General features: G+C 36.4%; 1 protein-coding gene across 6 annotated transcripts in view; it reads right to left on the minus strand.

Annotated features, from left to right (window-relative positions):
* Tut4 (terminal uridylyl transferase 4) overlaps positions 1 to 21,948 on the minus strand; it is a 96,710-nt gene that overhangs the window by 61,205 nt on the left and 13,557 nt on the right. For all 6 annotated transcript variants that reach the window (XM_041651560.1, XM_041651558.1, XM_041651556.1 and 3 more), the window contains exons 3-7: positions 17,132 to 17,295; positions 10,350 to 10,466; positions 7,780 to 7,957; positions 5,820 to 5,908; positions 3,435 to 3,486 (exon numbers count right to left, since the gene is read on the minus strand). In XM_041651560.1, the coding sequence (XP_041507494.1) occupies positions 3,435 to 3,486; positions 5,820 to 5,908; positions 7,780 to 7,957; positions 10,350 to 10,466; positions 17,132 to 17,295 (600 nt within the window). The remainder of the gene's footprint in view (positions 1 to 3,434; positions 3,487 to 5,819; positions 5,909 to 7,779; positions 7,958 to 10,349; positions 10,467 to 17,131; positions 17,296 to 21,948) is intronic.

A 21,948-nucleotide genomic window follows, 5' to 3' on the forward strand; every position in this document is an offset into this window, starting at 1 on the left:
CCTCTAGTACCTATGTGCTGGAAAGGGAGAACCAAATCCTACAAGTTGTCCTCTGACTTCCAAATGCATGCAAGCACCCATCCACCCACAAGCATGCACAGGGACATAAAATAAATTTAACTTAAAAATTAAAAATAAGGGGCTGGAGAAATGGCTCAGTGGTTAGGAGCATTGCCTGCTCTTCCAAAGGTCCTGAGTTCAATTCCCAGCAACCACATGGTAGCTCACAACCATCTGTAATGAGGTTTGGTTCCCTCTTCTGGCCTGCAGACACACACAGACAGAATATTGTATACATAATAAAGAAATATTAAAAAAAATTAAAAATAAATATTTTAAGATAAATAGATTGACATTTTGTTTGGGGAGAAAAACCTCAATGAAAATCCCTAGTAGTATTTGATGAGATAATTACCAATTTAAAAATATGTACTGGAAACCCATCATGTCAGAAATACTATAACATACAATAAATATGGCAGTAACTTATGACACAAAAAGCTCAACAAGGGATTAGGAACACAAATATAAAAACAAATCTTGTTGATGATAGATTTCTAGAGGATGCAATGAGAAAATTAAGTGAAACATAATTTTAAAAAATTAGAAAAAGCTTTTAAACCTACATTATATGAGTGAAGATGATCTCTCATGTGAAAGGTATATAATAATAATAATAATAATAGTTATAATGGGCTGACATTTCTCAATAACTCTCGAGAGATAAAAGCCATTATGTCTACCTCCTATGTTTACCTGTTTTATGTTTTTAAGTTTTTGTGTAATTAGAAACAAGTATTAATAAAAGCAACTCTACTGAAATATCCCTACGTCATTCCTTATAAACTAATTTCCCAGAGCAATGGTCAACAAGAAGCTCATGAATAATAAGCTAATAAGATGACTCAGATAATAAAGGCCCCTGCCTCCAAGCCTGACAACCCGAGTTCAATTCCAGAGACTAAAAGAACAACTATCATGCACACCAAAAGTGCCACAAACATCACACACTCTCTCTCACATAAACACACACAAAAGCGCACAAAAAAAAGATGAGTCAACTAGTTTACCAGTTTATAATAAATGTTTTAGAGCTTGATTTGAAACACCATACTCTTTTTTTTAATTTTTTATCTACTAAGTATCCTTTCTTGAGCCTGGCAAAGCTTAGTGTGGCCCAGGAGGAGCAGAGCCGGGGCCTGGCAGTCAGTCAGAGTCTGGGCTTGCCCAACGGCACACCAATGGAGACAAATGGAAGAAAGGAAAAGATAAAGTGGACAACCACCATTATTATCAGTTCATCTCTTAAGGGTCTCATGTAGTGATACAAACTTCCAGCAGCTACAACTGAGATGGCCTTCAGCTCCTGATGTCCTGGTCCTCCTGCCCCTACATCCCAAGTGCTGGGCATACAGGCATGTGCTGCCATGTGTCCTGTAGTGTATTCTGATTCTGAGTTCGCCAGTACACTAAATACTCATTAGATCAGAGCCCCATGTCTGGTCGTCTCATTGCATTCAGAAATGTTCAATGTTTCAAATGCGGTTTTTGATGTTATTTGCCAAAAAGATCCTAAGTAACGGATCTTTGTGATTCTTTGCTAAAAGAGTTGGTTACTGTAGACTTTTCTTATTATTTTCTTAAAATTTCACTTGCAAACATTTTATTTTTGACTCATATACTAAATATTGGGCCATTGTTTTCTCTTTTGCATTTTTGCAGAGTTGAGTGGTTTTCTTTTGCAGTCTATCCTAGTCCCATACTTCTTATATGCATATGTAGCTTAGAAATAAAGGCTATTGGTAGCCTTAATTAAGAATATTGCTAGCTAGTAAATAATTACAAAGATGAAAAAAAGTAAAAAAAAAAAAGAGCTGTTGTACTTTCAGGAAGGTTATATTTTTTATTTGTGATGTATAAACAAAATGAAACAGGTAAAAAAAAAAAAAAGTATCCTTTCTTATAAAAGCATTCCAGACAAGTAACATGGAAAAGCTACTTGGTATGATTCAGATGATTACAATAGACTATAGCTATTTCAAGTGGGTTACTGCTTCAAATGAAAAGAAAGCGGCCAGGACTGGTGGCACACACCTTTGATTCCAGCACTCAGAAGACAATGGCATGTGGATCTCTGTGAGTTCGAGGCCAGTCAGGTCTACAAAGCAAGGACAGCCCGGATAGTAAAGGCTACAAAGAGAAACTCTGTCTTGAAAAACCAACCAAACAACAACAACAAAAAACAAAAAGAACAAACAAATCAGGTAGAAAGAAAGCATGTATACACAATGTATGAACACATCTTTATTCTACATCTCTCCCTAATTGTCCTTCATCAGTGACCTTCCAATAAGATAAAGATAGATCTATTTGTCTTCATTTACACATGAAATGTAACATAGTCGCTCTCTTTTATCTAAAAGAAATAATTTATAAAACACCAGCAAATATCTGCAACCCAAGGTAGCATCAAATACTGTAAATACTCATCTCTTATTAATCATTCATGCCTTTGAAAAATTTTAATACATAAATTAGGCACAATAAAAGATTAATAGGAGTTAATGAAACAGAACAGAACAATTACAACATAATCAGTTATATGAATGTGGACTCTCATCTATACATGACACTGCAGAGAATCTAATAACCTGAAAGTTGAAGAGCTACTAGAAGATAAATTGATGGAGTTACTGAGAATGGAATGAGACTTAAAAATGAGGAAGGGCTACAGAAATGACTGAGCGGTTAAGAGCAACTGTTCTTAAACAAGGACCTGGGTTCAGTTCACAACAAACACCCACATATTAGCTCATATCTATCCATTACTCTAGTTCCAGGGAATCTGAAATCCTCTATTGACCGCTGCAGGCACAAGGCACACACATGATGTTCATATATGCATGCAAGTAAAACATCATACACATAAATTAAGGAAATATTTTTTAAAGAGGAATTGTTTGTTTTTAGAATATTCTTCCTGATTTGATTGTAGCTGAATGCAGGTTAACTGAAACCACAGAAAGCAAAACTGAGATATTGACTGGACTATAGCTCACTGACAAAATATACATCTAGTGCAAGGCCCCGGGTTGCATCCCTCGCACTAAACAAATACATAAATAAGTAAATCCTGAAGATAAGGAGAGGCTATTGTATTGAAAGGAATTTTTTAATGCTCCAAATCCCATAACCATTTTTAATTATCAATTTTGACACAGTACATCTGACTTAACCAACAGGCCAATTATATTTCCAGAGACACCTACTATAAATATACATGTATATTTATATAGGTATATGTGTGTGTGTGTGTGCATGCACGCGCATACTCATACATGGTAGCAATTTTAACTTGGTTAGCCATATGTAAACAACACAGTGCCTATACTATTAGAAAAATTTTTATGAAAGAAGAAAAAGCAAAAACTTACTACTTTTTTTCAAAATTCCAAGCACTTGTATTAGAAGATCTGGATGATTCATCTAAAAAGTTTCATTAAAACAAAGAACAAGTAGCAGGACATTAGTGAGAACTCAATTTGATTAAACAACACTTAAACAAAAATAATGCTCTGTATTTTAAAATAATACAATCAGAGTAGTATTTTTACTTTATGTCAACAAATATGTTCAGAGAAGTACAATTACAACAAATGCTGAACTATTTATTATTCAAGGAAAATAGAAAACAAGTTTACCAAATGACTACTAAATAAACTAGAAATTTAAAGACCAAACTTTCATTCAAACTAAGTATCTATGAGCAACAACAACAACAAAAGTATTTTAAAAAATTAAACATTGGGGCTGGAGAAATGGCTCAGCGGTTAAGAGCACTGACTGCTCTCCCAGAGGACCCGGGTTCAATTCCCAGCACCCACATGGCAGCTCACAACTGTCTGAAAATCCAGTTCCAAGGGATCTGACACCCTCACACCAATGCACATAAAATAAAGATAAATAAATCATAAAAAAATTAAAAAAAAAATTAAACATTGTTCTGGCTAATTTTATGTCAACCTGACATGACTTGAACGGAATTTGGGAAGAGGGAACCTTGATTAAGAAAATATTATCACAGCCAGGTGGTGGTGGCGCACGCCTTTAATCCCAGCACTTGGGAGGCAGAGGCAGGTGATCTCTGTGAGTTCAAGACCAGCCTGGTCTACAAGAGCTAGTTCCAGGACAGGCTCCAAAACCACAGAGAAACCCTGTCTCGAAAAACCAAAAAAATAAAAAAATAAAATAAAAAAATATTATCACTAGACTGGCCTGCAGACAAGCCTGTAGTGCTTCCCCACTCCTTGGTTGATATGGTGGCATTCATAGGCTGGTGGTCCTGGGTGCTATAAGAAAGCAGGCTGACCAAGCCATGAAGTGTAAGTCATTAATCAGCACTTCCTTCGTGGCCTTTGCTTCAGTTCCTATCTACCTAGAGTTCCTGCCCTGACTTCCCTGGATGGACTACAAGCTGCTAAAATGAAATAAATGTCTCCAAGGTATTTTATCATAGACTGAAACTCTAAGACAAACATGAAAGTTTGACTATTAACTTTTTAAAAATTGTATTATTGTATGTGACAGAGTGGAGTGTATGTCACACAGCCACCATGTGAAGCCCGAAGACAACACACAGAATCAATTTCTCTTTTCAAGTTGATGTGGGTTCCAAGGATTGAACTCAGGTCACCAGGTCACCAGGTTCTCTTTTACCCATTGAGACATATTGCCAGACCTTGACTGACAATTTTCAATGTTTGGCTTGACAAAAATTTGCATTGTTAATGCCAAATATTATTGACAGTTGATAATAACATTACCTCACTACTAGGTCTTATAAGTATTTATCATTTACCAGGCTATATGTGTACGTTCATCTCATTTAATGTAAAAACTGGGCCAGGTGTGATGGAGCACTTTTAATCCCAACACTTGGCAGGGGATCTCTCTGAGTTTAAAGCCAGCCTGAGCCACAAAGAGCTCCAGAACCAATCAGAGTTACATAGTTGAGACCCTGCCTCAAAAGCTGAAACATTATCCCTTATTTGGAAGATAGAGATGGAACTCTAGTAGAATAAGGCCCAGGCTCTTACAAACACCATATTATGGCCCAATGTGCCTGTAACAGCAGCATTCAAGAGGCAGTACCATGAAAAGTACAAGTTCAAGGACATCCTGGAATATACACTGAGTTCCAGCGCAGGATAAATAGGGAAATTTTACCTCAAATAAACAAAACCAACAAAAAATGTTATTTATCCTGTTTTTTAAAATTGAGGAAAACAATGTTCAAAGAGATCAAGGAACCTGTTCTGTTTGTTTTTCAGTCAGGTTTTAAATTTAGCTTTCTGGTTTCTATTTTTCCACTTTTTAATATTGCTTACCCAAAGTAGTAACTAGTCAACAATTTCAAATGTAAGCACCTTCCCCTTTTATTATTTTCCTCTTTTGGCTTTTTTCTCCCACCTGAATGTTTTTACTCTCCCTATTTGAAATGTAAGAGTAACTTTTTTGGGGGGGGGGTAGGGAGAGGGGTTTCAAGACAGGGGTTTTCTGTGTAGCCCTGGCTGCCCTGGAACTCACTCTGTAGACCAGGCTGGCCTTGAACTCAAAGATCTACTTGCCTCTGCCTTCCAAGTGCTGGGATTAAAAGGCATGTGCCACCACTGCCCGGCATTAAGAGTAACTTAAAAACACTGTTTAGTCTTCATGGTCATACTCAGTAAGTCAAAAAAATTTTTTTTTTAATTCCTACCTCTTTGATAAAAGATAACCCATAAGTATCATAGAAAGAAAATTTTTTTTTAATTACTTACCTTGGGAGGAAATTTTATATCTATATTAACATCACTGCTTTTTAGAGCAAACTTTGTCAGAGATGAGCCATACAACCTCAGTGAACATTCTGGAATAAAGAAAATACACAAAAGCATGAAACTGAAAATATGAGTATTTTTTAAAAAATTGGGAAGCTGGAAACATGACTCAGCAGCTAAGAGCACTTGCTGCTGTTCTTGCAGAAGACCAGAGATTAGTTTCCTGTACCTAAATGGTGGCTCATAACCATCTGTGACTCCAGTTTCCAGGTATTTAATTGCCTCTTCCAACGTATGAGGCATTCACATATACATTCTAAACATACTCACACTAGACTCCCACACATACAAAACAAATAAATAAAAACATCAGGAAAACTATACATAACTTCAATCACATGATTATGGTATAATGATTTTTACAAAATTGACATCCTTTCTAACTGGATGGGTATCATGGGTACAAGAAGAAAATACAAGGAATAAAAACTATCAGAAAAGTTCAGTATTCAATTGAAACAATTCATTTAAAAACCAATCAAAGATTATTTAACAAATGCACTCATCTAGCAATGCTGCTGTCATAAAATCCATTTATTATTTTAGATGCTTATACAACTTTTAAAAAAGGATCATTCAATACAAATGCTTTCCAAAATACAAAGCAACTTCAAGTCAACTGATAGTGCAAACTTTTAAACAGAAAAAATTTGTGGCTACAAGATAAACAGAACCTACTTGGCTAGACTGTTCCCAAACTACTGTATAATTTACCTAAATGTCAAAGAAAAAAAAAAGATTGGCATCAACCTATACTTGTGTAAATGTATCAAATAAACCTAAATTCATAGTACCTTGAACCCAAAAATAAATTAAACTAATGTTTCCCTATCATAAAGCAATAAAAATGTTATTTGGTAATGTTATAATGTTTGTACTGAAAATATATAAAATAAATGCTAAAATCCACTTAGAAATCAATGATAATCAGGGACTCAGTACTCAAGAATATTTGCTGCTCTTCCTGTGGACCCAAGTTCAGATTCCCAGCAACCACATCAGGAAACTCACAATCACCTGTGTAACTCCAGCTCCTAACACCTTCTTCTGGCCTCTGTAGGCATCTGGCACATGAGTGGAATACATATACCTATAAATATTTTTTTATAATAAAACTCACTCTCTAAAAAAAAAAAAGATATTCATAAACCAATGTAAAATATATCTGACCAATAAGAAATTACCCACGTTTGGCATTTTAAAAAATCTATTTTTCATACCACAAAATTATACTACTGTTTTTTTCTTAAAAGAAAATTCTAAAATAAAAGCAATTCCTCGAGAGTGAGATGTTAAAGGCGCTTGTTCCCTGAGGAACTGAGGTGGATACCAGAACATATATGGTAGAAGGAAAGAAGTTTTCTGATTCCACACTTACTTGCCAGGCCATACACATTCACAAACAAAAAAATTAACATACAAAAAATGTCATTCCTAAGACACTCAAATTTGTCTATTTTAAGAAGCAAAAAAAAAAAAAAAAAGGGCAGGGCACTGGTGGCGCATGCCTTTAATCCCAGCTCTTGGGAGGCAGAGGCAGGTGGATCTCTGTGAGTTTGAGACCAGCCTGGAATAAGCTCCAGGACAGCCAGAGCTACAGAGAGAAACCCTGTCTCAAAAAGAAGAAAAAAGAATATACATTAAGAAATTTACCCTAGGCCAGGCGGTGATGGCACACGCCTTTAATCCCAGCACTCAGGTGGCAGAGGTAGGCGGATCTCTGGGAGTTCGAGACCAGCCTGGTCTACAAGAGCTAGTTCCAGGACAGGCTCCAAAACCACAGAGAAACCCTGTCTCGAAAAAAAAAAAAAAAAAAAAAAAAGAAAGAAATTTACCCTAGTTCAAGAGGAAGTAAAGGAAAATTTTGTGATTCTAATAAATATGTAAAATGGTTTAGTACCTGGTAAATATGTCATTATGACCTTTGACATTTCCTCCACAATGTCCTGGCGGACGCTGAGGTCATCATCTGTTATTCCTTGTTCTTTTGCTAATTCAATAACTGCAACACTTAAAGCACCCAAGTGAGCAGGGGAAGGAGATGGAAGAGACCGCAGTTCACTTTCTTCCTGTTTTTCCTGTTAGCAGAATGTTTCACAATAATAAACAAGTTTCCATTTTAATGTCCTTATATTTAAGAAAGAAAAACAGAAATAACAAATATTCACATGAGAAATAAAACATGTAATAAATGAAGCAAAGAAAAACTTTTGCTTTTAGGACACAAGACTCAAGGAATTAAAGGTACAGCAAGGGAGTTTATTAGTAAGATTTTTTTATAATTTAGACATTTTTTGAGACTATAATTAAATCATTTTATTAATTTTTTAAAATCTGTTCTGCTGGAACTGGAGAGATATCTCAGAAGCGTGGACTGCCTTTGTGAAGGACCCATTCCAGTTCCCAGCACCCACATCCAGTGGCTCACAACTGCTTTATATAACTTAAGCTCCAGGGTACAGGATACTCACTCCTTGACTCTGCTAGCTCCCACAGGGAGTCATCATACACTTACATACTCACTCATAAATAAATAAATATCAAATAAATAACCATTTTAAAAGAAGAACATAACATTTTAAAAATTGTTCTTCTGTATTATTGGTACAAATTCTGAAATTCTACATCTAAGCTAACACAAAGGTTCAACAACTGACTCATGATTCCATAGCAACAAAGACAGCAATCTTAGGTAAAAAAGAAAAGTCATCAACCATATCTAATCAACACAGGCAGCATCAAGTCAAGTGGTCATAAGAACACTCGCTAATACACAAAGTTGATAAAACATAAGGTTTTATAATCAAATAATGCAAAAGCTTCTATGGAAAAGCAGAGAACTACTACAACCCAGACTTTCAGTAAGATCAGGTGAGGGGATTCTTCTCAGAAGTTATCTAAGCTGAGAGTATATATTATCAGTATTACATTTTTAGAGAAAAAATTAGTTAATAATATGCTTAGAAAAGTACTCTATGCAAATTTGTGTGAGATAATTTAATAAAAATAATCTAAAAATTACAAATTCTTAAGTGCAAATGTGTGAGGATTTCTGGTCTATACTTCTCTAGCCTCATGTCACACCGTTTTTCTGCTAGTTCTCTCCTTCCCTCTTACTAGATTTACTCACATCCTTACACACCATGTCCACTCTTCTCTGGAGATCTTTCTTTATGTTTTAATGCACCACACTTACTTTTTGCTTTTTAAACTACTATATCAAAGTTCAGCTCAAAGGTCACTTTCCGGAGAAACTTCCCCATTCTAAACCAAGTAAAATGTCCATTTCCTTCGTATTATTTCTCCCTCTAATAAGACTTACTGTACACAAACTGCTATTCACCAATTATTGGGAACAGGAACCATGATTCTTATTCACCATTACGGGCATCTGACAATCAGACAATGACTACTCCGTACGGAAAGTAAGACAGAAAGACGGAAAATGAAAGGTGGAAAAGCACCTCATCCCAGAGTCCAGCTGAAGAGTCTTAGTGAGAAGTCAAACTTCCAGCACAGTAAATGTTTGCCGTGAAGACTACAGAGATAATATTCATTTCATATATAGCTATTTTATATTAAAATAGCAAGTACACATGTGTACTGTGGCATGTGTGCCCATGTACAAAAAGCAAATGTTAATAAATGTGAAAGAACTTTCAAAATAAAAATGTCTTTGGGGGCTGGGAGGATGGCTTAGTGGGTAAGAAAGTTTGGTAAGCATAAGACCCGGAGTTCAGCTCCCAACAACCATATAAAAGGCCAAGACTGGTTGAGCACACCAATGAAGACAAGAAAATTGTTAAAAGACTTCTTGACCTGCAGGAATAAACTCCCAGTTCAGTATATAGATAAGAGACCGGGTCTATAAGGAATAAGGTAGAGACTGTTAGAGTATGACACCCAAAGTCGTCCCATGGCCTCAGTACAAGTAAAAACATGTTCACCCCCTACACACACACACACACACACACAGAGTGTCTCTTAATAAATCACAACTCTGTTTACATTGCTTACATTTATTCCTTTCTGAGTTGAAGCCAAAGATCCAATTTCACCTGAGCAGATGTACTAAAAGATTAAAGGAGCAGGGTGGTACCAGCGCACGTCTTTAATCCCAGCACTTGGGAGGCAGAGGCAGGTGGATGATATCTGTGAGTTCAGGGCCAGCCTGGTCTACAAGAGCAAGTTCCAGGACAGACTCCAGAGCTTTCTCACTACTGCTGCTTCTCCTGAAAGATGGGTAATCTGTACCTGACAGTTTTTATTTTAAGAATCAATTTTCAGCATGATCAAACTGGTTTCTAGAAGGTTCCTTCTAATCACTGGAGATAAAGAAGTTAATTACAGTTATTCAAGACTATCATTTCAGTTACTTCACACCTCAATATTAGGTTTGTAAGTTTTAAAATGGTCTCATATTACTTTTACAATTCAAAAAGTAAAATATTTTTAAAGATATTAACTTACCAAAATGTTTTTTTTATGTCGTTTTTCCTTTATATGTTTATGTGCTCCCTGGATGTTTTCAATGTGAATTAAGCAAAGTTTGCATAGATAACGGCAATTGGTATATTCCGGTGATCGCTGAAGAAACAAATTTAAAAATATACTTTCTCAATAAACAAATAAATGACAGACTATATAAGTGAACAATCTTACTAACTTTAACAGGCCAAAACTGGTACCGATGAGCTGCTGTTGTAGTTCAGTGGTAGAATACATGCCCACCATGTGCTAGGACTTAGGTCAGACACTCCCAGTATCACAAGAAAGAAAACAAGTAGGCACTGCAAGAACATATGTTTTAGTAAATACCCAGTGCTTAAGTACAGAAGATATAAATGACTTTTTCAAAACAGTCACTATAGGATGTCCTAAGTACTAACTTCAAATTATATCACAAAAATGCTAAATAGGGTTCTTGCTCCTCAATTTTTATTCCAATGGTATTCCCAAAATCAATTTCAAACTTAACTTTTGGTCTTTTTGAGTACTATGAAAAACAAAATGTACCCTTTATGCTGTGATTTTAAATGAATGGATCACAACTATTCATTTTAATTTCAAAGGCTAAGTTTTAAAAATATTCCATTTATTCTCATGGTATGGTGATTGATTGGAATATGGTAAAAATATAAGTTATAGTACTTCACTCAAGATTTTATGTTTCTCAAAGTAATAAAACAAATAATTACTAAATGCTTGCTAGACACCAGACATTACGATAGATGATATATAATTGTTCTTTTAATTCTTAATAATCCAGGAAGATTAATATTTTCATTTTATAGATATGAAAACCTGTCAATTAGTGTAGTGATATTTTGTTTTAGCAAATAAAGCTTGCCTGAATACGAGTGCAGAGCTAAAGTACACCACTAGAGGTCAGGGACCGGTGGCACACACCTTTAGTCCTAGGACTCGGAGACAGGGGCAGAGAAATCTGTTAGTTCAAGGCCACCCTGGACTATCAAGTTTGAATCTGCCTACAAAAGAAACAGAGCTCACACAAATGTAATCCCAGCAGTTGAGATCCCAAGTCTTTGATCCCAGCACTAGGGAGGTAGAAACAGGAGTGATACGGCTGGGTCAGAGACAGAAATAAGACAAAAGGAGACAAGAGCTCATAGTCGTTTGAGGGTTTGTGGAGACAGATGGAGTCTGGAAATGCAGTGTGAGGATAGAATCACCCCATCAGTATGAGCATTGGTAGAAGTAAAAGAACTCTCTAGTGACTAGCCTCTCTGCTTCTCTGATCTTCAGCATTAAGCCCTATCTATATCTGACTCTGGGTTTTTATTATTAATACCAATTAGAATTCATGCTACAGCTTGGGACTTCACAGGGTTTCAATAGTACTGAGCAGGAGATAATGAATTTCAGTTCATGCATATATCAATCCAAAGACAACAATTATTTATTTATTTTTTCCCTGAGACAGGGTTTCTCTGTGTGGCTTTGGAGCCTTTCCTGGAACTTGCTCTGTAGACCAGGCTGGCCTTGAACTCACAGAGAATTCACCTGTCTCTGCTTCCCAAGTGCTGGGATTAAAGAAAGGCATGTGTCACCACCGCCCAGCTAGCCAAAATCTTTTACAATAAAAAATTAATAAAAACAATAGATACTGATTTTTAAAGCACCGTCTCTATTGCCTTACACTAAAACTTCAGTAATACGTAGTATTTTGTTTCAGATTAATTTTCAATATTCAGTGCAACTCCTGACAAAGCGGTTCTCTCACCTGGGAATATATATTCTTTTTAAAAAGATTTTATTTTGTATTTTATGTGTGTGAGCATTTTGCTTGTAAGTATTTAAGTGCACCACATGTGTGCAATGACCCCCCCAAAAGGGGATCAAGATCCTCTAGAACTGGAGTTACAGGAGGCTGTGAGCCACAATGTGGGTGCTAGGAACAGAACTAAGGTCCTTTGTAAAAATAGCAAGTATTCTTAAACACTGAGTCATCTCTCCAAACTCAATAAATGATGTTCTTGAAGTAAGAAACTTGCTTCAATTTAACACCAACCTTACCATAGATTACAAAAAAAAAAAAAAACCAACATTTATAAAGTGCAATTTATTAAGTTTTAACTGTCAAGGTTCTCCACTTTAATGATAAAGGATTTAAATCTCAAGAATTGAATAATTTCCTAGAGGCAGCAAGCATATAAATGACACACAATCTATTTATTCTAATTTTTATCACATGAAATTTTTTTCAGATCAGTTAAGTCATTAAAAAAACTTTCTTACATTTCCAACTACAACAATGCATTAACTGAGCATTTTAAAATTCTTTTATGTGAGACATGTTTCAAGGAGCTGAACAATGAACAAAACAAACTCCTGTCAGTATGAATTTACATTCTAGTGCATGAAGATTAATAATAAAGGTAAGATACAAATAAATAGGAATATAGACAAGAGAGGAGTTGCTTTTTAAAACATGGTCACCACTTAAAGACCTTTTTATACAGTGACTTAAAGGCAGTATAGAATTGGGCTGTTGTAAGATGTCTGGAGCCATATACAATACTCCTGGCAGAGAAAGAAACTAATGTCTGAAGCCAAGAATATAAGCAAAATGTTTATGAAACTACATATTACATTTTATAAGGCATATTTATTTATTATATATTTATTATAGGAAGGAAAACTGTGATTATTAATGCTGTCCACTTGTTTGAGAAGCAAGCACCCAAGAGATGAATAAATGTTGCATAGGTTGAGGAGTAGGGGCCTCCTTCCCCATCTCCTTCCCTTTGGGAACAATTCCTCTCCTTCACCACACCTTCTCTACCATAAAGAACTGTACTCTCTGAAATGTGAGCTAAAATACCTTTTTCTTGGTATTGTCAAAAGAAAAAAAAATTGATTAATACATTATAAAAACACTAGTATGACTAGTAACTGGGCCAGATCTCAAAGTCCTAAGGATTCCTGTTTTCACTCTAAGTATAATAAAAACTTATAACATGTAAGGGAAAGGTATCTAAAAATATTTATGTTAAGGTAGGCATGGTGGCACAAGCCTTTTTACTTCTAGTACTTGGGAAAGAGAGGTAACAGATCTCTATGAATCTGAGGCCAGCACAGTCTACATGGTGAGTTCCAGGCCAGTCAAAGCAGCCACACTAGTTAGTCATACAGGTCAGTCAGTAGTGGCACATATCTTTAATCCCAGCAGCCACACTAGTTAGCCATAGAGGCTGGGCAGTGGTAGTGCATACCTTTAATTCTGGCACTAGAGAGGAATATAAGACGGGAGGAGACAGGTCTCTGAGGATTAGTGGAAGGATAGCCCACTTCGGTCTGAGTTAAGGTAAGAGCCAGTGGAGTGTTGCTTTGCTTTTCTGATCTGAATTCAGCTTGAACCCCAATATCTGTCTCTGGGTTTTTATTATTCATGCTACACATGTATGTTTGGGCATGTGTGGGCCACAGTACAAATGTAGAGGTAGGAGGACAATCTCAGCTGTCATTCTTCACCTTCTATCTTGTTTGAGGCAGGGTTTCTTATTTACTACCATGTGTACTAAGCTAGCTGACATGAGTTTCTAGATATTCTACTGTTCTCATCAGCTGGGATTACAGACACATACTACCATTTCTGGTTTTACGTGGATTCAGCAGAACTAAACTCTAATCCTTATGCTAGTGTGGTAATCACTTTAGCCATCTGAGCCATCATTTTGGTTCTTAAAATGGTTTTTTTAACTTCATTTTACTGTTCAAAAAATTAAGGTATAAAAAGGTTAAATAGGAGGCTGGAGAGGTGCCTCATAGGTTAAGAACACTGGTTGCTCTTCCAGAGTACCCAGGTTCAATTCCCAACACCCATATGATGGCTTACAACTGTATTTTTTTAAATACATGTGTTGGGGAATATTAATTTTCAGGTGTGTGACTTGTTTATTCTGCATTTAATTAACTGTAAAGCTCTGATTCTTTGCCTGTCTAAAACACCAGAGGGTATTACTAAAGAAATAAACAGCCAATTAGCAAGGCAAAAGCAAGGATAGGCAGGGCTAGCAGGCGGAGAAACAAGGAAAGAGAATGAAGAGAAAGAGAACAAGGAGAGGAGGACATCAGGGGCTAGCCATGGAGTAAGAAGAAAACAAAGGTATACAGAAATAGAGAAAGATAAAAGCCCAGAGGCAAAAGGTAGTAGGGATAATTTAAGCTAAGAAAAGAGGGCAAGAAACAAGTCAAGCTAAGGCTTGGCATTTATAACTAAGAATAAGCCCCCTTGTGTGATTTACTCAGGAGCTGGGTAGTAGGCCCCTACATAATTTATCTAACTTTATGTGCATTTGTGAAGGTATCAGATCCCCAGGAACTGAAGTAACAGACAGTGTGAGCTGCCATGTGGGTGCTGGGAAATGAACCCAGGTCCTCTGGAAGAGTAGCCAGTGTTCTTAACAGCTCAGACATCTCTCCAACCCCACAACACTATATTTTAACTCCAGTCCCAAGGGATCTCTTTCAGTCTCTCATGCACCAGGCACCTACATGATGCATAGACACACAAATACAAACAAAATACCCATACACATTAAGAAAAAAAAATTGAAGGGTTAAACAGCATATGGATTGTTACCCACCAGTAAGTGACTGTGATAGACGTAAAAATCCACATATGTACTAACATGCATACTAACTCTAATTTTGGACCAACTGCTATGCACTAATAAAATACCAAACAGGAAGAAAGTGCTCTCTCAAGGATTTCTTTCATCAATTTAGGTATCTTGTTTTTCTAAACTATATAAAAAAAAAAATCATACTACTACCATCATTCCTTTCTATTTTAAGAACAATGATCTCTTTGTATACACATTTATGTACATCTTAAGTATGTATTTCTCTGTAGTCTGGTTTGTAATTTTTCAGTATCTAGTGGTGTTTTTATTGCTAAGGCTATGAATGTGTTTTTGGTTTAAGAAATTAGTGGCACTCAGACACAAGACACCAGGAGAACAGTCCCTTATTTATAAACTTAGGGTAGAAAACAAGAGAAAAACAATTTAGCAAAATATATAGTAGTATTTAGTAATTTATTTTTATCAATCTGAATAACTTTTAACTTTTGGGTGGTCTGAACCTAGGGCTGTTGCTTGCTAGGTAAATGCTTTGCCAATGAACTACATTTCAAGCTAGACTTTTAACTTTTAATGGAAAAAAAAATGCCTTTTTTTAAATCAATATATACCCAACATCCAACACAATTGTCAGCATATAACAAGCATTCTTTATATACTAAATGAGGGAGTAAATCATTAGTCAATAACTTATTTTATACCAACCAAAGTAGTATTTTAGTAAATATTTTAAGCTTTGAAAAACAGAAAACACAGGAACTGGAGAGATGGGTCAGTGGGTAATAGTGTGTACTGCTCTTGCAGAGGACCCAAGTTAAACTCCCAGAACACAGCCACCTGTAACTCTAGCTCCATCTGATGCCCTCTTCTGGCCTCTGAGGGTATCTTCACTCACATGCACATATTCCCACTCAGATAACACACACATAATTAGAAATGTTATTAATTATATATAATTATATAAATGTTATTAATATTAAAAATAATTCTTAAAAATAAATATTGTTAAAAATAAGAAAAAAACAGTAATATTAGGAAGTCATGGTCATTCATTCATATAATTACAATATCCAAGAACCTCTGAAGCAAGAGCACTGCTTACATATAAAGTTCAGCCTGGGGTAGAATCATGAAATGGAAAAAAATAAGAAATGGGAGGGGAAGGAAGAAGCAAAGGAAAAGAAGCAGAAATGGGGAAAGAAAAAAATAAAAGACAAAGAAAGGGGAAAAGAAAGAAAATAGTAAATATTTTATGCAGGCCATACCATCTCTCTGGTATTCAGTCAACTCTGTCATCACAACATGGAAGCAGGCAAAAACAATAAATATATAAAGGAAATGAGTACAGCTGTGTTTACAAAAAAAGAAGGTGACATGTATTTTGTCATATTCAAACAAAACAAGGGGGCAGTCTAGAGTTTGTTAATGCTTACAATCACTAAGACAACGCATGTCAGGTGTGATGGCATGCTTTTAATCTCAGAACTCAGAAGGCAAGCCGGGCGATGGTGGCGCACGCCTTAAATCCCAGCACTCGGGAGGCAGAGGCAGGAGGATCTCTGGGAGTTCGAGACCAGCCTGGTCTACAGAGCTAGTTCCAGGACAGGCTCCAAAGCCACAGAGAAACCCTGTCTCGGAAAAAAAAAAAAAAAAAACTCAGAAGGCAAAGGCAGATCTCTGAGCTTGTGGCCAGCCTGACCTACCTAGTGAGTTCCAGGCCAGCCAAGACTGCATAGGAAGACCTGTCTCAAGAAAAAAAAAAAAAAAAATGCTGGGCAGTAGTGGTGCACGCCTTTAATCCCAACACTCAGGAGGCAGAGGCAGGTATCTCTCTGTGAGTTTGAGGGCAGCCTGGTCTACAGAGTGAGTTCCAGAACAAGCTAAGGCTGTTACAAAAAGACTTTTTTGTTTGTTTTGTTTTTCGAGACAGGGTTCTCTGTAGCTTTGGAGTCTGTCCTGGAACTAGCTCTTGAGAGAGAAAGGAGGGAGGGAGGGAGGGAGGGAGGGAGGGAGGGAGGGAGGGAGGGAGGGAAAGTTGAAAACTACATGTCCCATCAATTAAAGAAACATGAAGCGTTACACTATGCAATAAAAAAAAAAAGTTATAAAGCATACATTCCTCCCTCAATAACTAGCATAGCATACTTTTTCAAGTCGAAAGATGTGATCTCTTTCTAGACGTTCTTCTGCTTGTTTCAAGCCTAGCCTCTGCTCAGGTGTCAATGCAGACTCATCTATCACAGTAGCATTTTCTAAATAGTCCATCTCAGAAGAATTTTCTTTATTAGATTCTTCACTCTTCATTTTACCTGCAAAAGAAGCAATCATTATTATATCAGTTATCATCATGATGGCAGTAGTAGTGCACTCCTTTTATCCCAGCACTCAGGAGGCAGAGGCAGGCAGATCTCTGTGAGTTTGAGATCAGCCTAGTCTACAGAGTGAGTTCCAAGACAGCCAAAGCTACACAGAGAAATCCTGTCTCAAAAAACATAACAACAAAACCAGTTATTATCATTAAAAATTATAAACTTAAAAAATAAACATTTAAGTAGGGTGGGAATTCTTTCACTTGGTTGTGCAAGTTATTAGATCAAGGTAATAATGATATTTATACATCATATATATATGAAATGTGCATGATGAACTCAGGAGATAGCTTATTAAGTAAGGATAACTGCCACTAAGCCTGATGTCCTGAGTTCAATCCCCAGGACTCCTATGGTGGAATAAAATACACTCCCATCAATTGTCTTCTGATCTCCCTACATGCCAGGTGCACACACACACACACACACACACACACACACAATAAATGAATAAATGTAACATTTTTTAAAAAGCAGCGCTAATGGATTTAAGAGATACACCTGCCTCTGTCTCTCAGTTGCTGGGATTAAAGGCGTTGGCCACAATTCCTGGCTACATACCATTTTTTAAGTCAGAAATAGGGCAGAGCATGGTGGCATACAAATTTAATGCCAGAACTCAAGAGGCAGAAACAAGTGGATCTCTACAAGTTCAAGGTCAGCCAAGTCTACATAGCAAATTTCAAGAGAGCCAAGGCTACATAGTGAGACCCTAAGTCAAAAATAGAGCATATACTGCTCTTCCACAGGACCAGGTTTTGATTCCCAAAACCCACACTGGGCAACTCACAATCAGCTAAAATGCCAGCTAAAAAAAAGATCAAAGGTCTTTGACTTCCTTGAGCACCCAAACTCATATGCACACAGACATATATAAAACTAAGACATATATAAAGTAGGGGTGGAAAAATGGTGCAGTGGTTAAGAGCACTTAACAACTCTTGCAGAAGACCCTGGTTTGGTTACCAGCACCTACACCAGTTAACTCAATTTCCAAGGGATTTGATACCTTCTCACCTACACAGGTACCTGCAGACACATGGTGCACAAATACTCAAGCAGGCACTCATACATACACTAAATAAATAAATCTTTGAAAAATAAAGTACCCTTTTTAGAAGTATGAAATTATTTCATTTTCTAGAATCAACACAAGGCAAAGTGCCCCAAACTATGTTTCAAAGATCACAAGAATTTGATAAATGTTGAATATCCTTATAAACAAGAAGTACAGAAAACCTTGTATATGAATGTTTATATGATTAGTGGGTGGCAGTCAATAGAAGAGGGTAATGAATAGTGAATACCAATTTATAGTGTTTCTTGAAGACATGATTGAAAATAAGGTGGCACAGTCTTAATCCTAGAACTTGAGAAGCAGAGACAAGCAGATAGGCAGATCTCTGAGAGTTCGAGGCCAGTCCGCTGTACAGAGTATGTTTCACGAAAGCCAGAGATACAAAGAGAGATCCTGTCTCAAAAAAATAAAAAATAAAAAAAAGGAAGAAAGGAAGGAAAAGAAAAGTAAAAAGAGAACTCTCAACAAAGGAATCTAAAATGGCTGAAAGAAACTTAAGGAAATGTTTAACATCCTTAGTCATCAGAGAATTAGGAAACAACCTTCCTCAAGACCCAGCAGTACCACTTTTGGGTATATATCCAAAGGATGCTCAATCGTGCCACAAGGACATGTGCCCAACTATGTTCATAGCAGCTTTGTTTGTCATAGCCAGAACCTGGAAACAACCTAAATGCCCCTCGATCGAAGAATGGATAAGGAAAATGTGGTACATTTACACAATGGAGTATTACACAGTAGAAAAAAATAACAGCTTAAATTTTGCAGAAAAATGGAGCTAGAAAACATTATTTTGAGTGAGGTAACCCAGACACAGAAAGACAATTATCACATGTACTCACTCATAGATGGTTTTTAAATATAAAGCAAAGAAAGCCAGCCTACAAACCACAATCTCAGAGAACTTAGACAACAATGCGGATACTAAGAGAAACTCACATATATATAATCTGCATGGGAAGTAGAAAGTAAAAAAAGACAAGATCTCCTGAGTAAATTGGGAGCATGGGGACCTTGGGGGAGTATTGAAAAGGGGAGGGGAGAGACAGGGAGAGGAGCAGAGAAAAAGGTAGAGCTCAATAAATATCAATAAAAAAATTTTTTAAATGTACGTAGGTTGGGAGAGAGAAGAAAAAGAATATAGATAGTAATAAAATAAAGTTAGTGCTTTAAAAAAGGGGGTAAAGCCTTTAAAGAGAAAGAATACAAATAGTCACAGATTAAAAGTAAAGAAAAATAGGCCATGTAAAAATGAAAAATACACAGAGAGTCTGGATATTGTATATTATTGTGTTTTCTTTGACTTTTTTGACTGTGAAGGAGCTAAGTACAGAGAGACATTTTATTGCATGGGCCTGCTAAGCTAAACCAGCATGTATATTATAAAGATATCTTTACTTCAGAATTTGGGCCTAAGGATATGGTGCTTTGGAAAAGAGGTTCTTCTTTTGTTTTCACAGAAGATGAGAACCTGTGGATTGCTTCTACACCAATATGGTTTCATGGACCAAGGCCTCCTGAAAGGTTGCCATGAACACCCTCAAAAAATTGCTTTGCTCAACTGCTGACTGAAATAACCCTGGCACAAAGGATACACCATAAAAGATCTGATTAACAGCACCCCCATACAACACAAAGCAGTTGGGAGAGAAAAAACTGTGTTCATATTCCCAAATATTGTCTATAAATGTTTATTTACATTTAAAGCAGATATGATATAGATATGAATAATTTGCATTGGTATGGATCTTGCTATATTGAAAAGAATTTAAGGTCAATTTTGTTCTATGTATATTTATTTCTGATCTTGATTAAGGGATTGTGATTGTGTAGCTCATTTAAAAATGTAATGTGTCATTAAGAAATATAGGTTAGGGCTGGAGAGATGGCTCAGTGGTTAAGAGCATTGCCTGCTCTTCCAAAGGCCCTGAGTTCAATTCCCAGCAACCACATGGTGGCTCACAACCATCTGGAATGAGGTCTGGTGCCCTCTTCTGGCCTGCAGACATACACACAGACAGAACATTGTATACGTAATAAATAAATAAATAAATATATAAAAAAAAAGAAATATAGGTTAATAAAGAGTCATCTTTAATAGTCAAGCTTGTAGTCATGTTAGTTAAGATTTTATAGATAAATAGAGAAATATTTCAGTTAGATATTCTTCAAATCTTTCAGAGACCTTCAGAATATGGCATTTAAATGTTTTAAAAAATTTAGGACTTTTCGCCGGGCGGCAGTGGCACATACCTTTAATCCCAGCACTCAGGAGGCAGAGCCTAGGACGATCTTTTTGAGTTCGAGGCCAGTCTGGGCTACAAGAGCTACTTCCAGGACAGGCTCCAAAGCTACAGAGAAACCTTGTCTCAGGAAAAAAAAAATTAGGACTTTTTATGACAGTGAAACATATCTGCTCCTGGCAGCACCAAGCTATTCCGAGAGGAAGATGGGCATCGAAGAGGCTCCTTAGCCATTTGGGCAAGAAACTTCTCTTGCCTGGACTGCTTTACTGGACATGCAGTACCCACAGAGAGATGACTGCTGAGCTTGCCTAAAGTGAGATGGTCCTTTCGGGTTCCTGCTTCATGAAAGTTTGCAAGACATTCTACAGGACACAAAAAAAAAGTAGCTAAAAACTGCCAATATAGGCAAAACTGTCTTTAAAATTTCCTGCTTCATGGAAAAGTCTGCTGGATACTATGGGCCTAAAGGCTGAAGATGGATGCCAACAGTATAGAAGAACTTCGGGTAACTGTCCAGGCAGCAAGATGTCTCTATCAATTCTAGAGTTTTGGAAGTTGCTTACAATGTACTTCCTGTTTACTTAGGTAATATTATATCCTTCTGAGATCTTTGATAGAGTTAAAGAATAGACAGTAATAATATAGTTTTCCTTAGTTACAATAAGAGATAAAGTAGATATAAATATTGTAACTGTAATTCTTGCTTGATAACTGTTTTGATATATATAATTTTACTATGTTAGAGATAAAGCCTTCCTTTTTGTTTAAACAGAAAAGGGGGGGAAGTAGTTCAAGTAAACAGTATATATCTCAATCAATCTCTGCTTCCAATTTCACTCCTAACAAAAAATCTGGTGCACTGAAGCCAAAAAGATTTTTAAAAAGAAATAAACTATCCTTGATTTCTTTAATGTCTTCTAAAATCACACATAATGGTCTTTGTCAATTGAAAAGCCCCTTCATTTTATGCCCTCTAAAAGGTGAAATTTTTATCATGTGCTTAAATTTCTGCTGTAATCAATACTGAATCTCATTCATAATCAGCCCATACTTAATAATGTAGTTACCCAATCTAAAGGCCATATAACAAAATTTAATCATGTACATTCTCAAGTTTTTGCCACTGAAAATCAGTTTTGTAACACATCAAATACAATAATTTTGTGTGTGTGTGTGTGTGTGTTTTAATAAATAAAGCTTGCCTGAAGATCAGAGTGCAGAGCTAAGTCACTAGAGGTCAGGAAGTGTGGTACACCATATAATCCAAAG

The sequence above is a fragment of the Microtus oregoni genome, unplaced genomic scaffold (genome assembly GCF_018167655.1).
Source record: "Microtus oregoni isolate MIOR12 unplaced genomic scaffold, Mior012 000005F_ref0000423, whole genome shotgun sequence".
Classification (NCBI taxonomy): Eukaryota; Metazoa; Chordata; class Mammalia; order Rodentia; family Cricetidae; genus Microtus; species Microtus oregoni.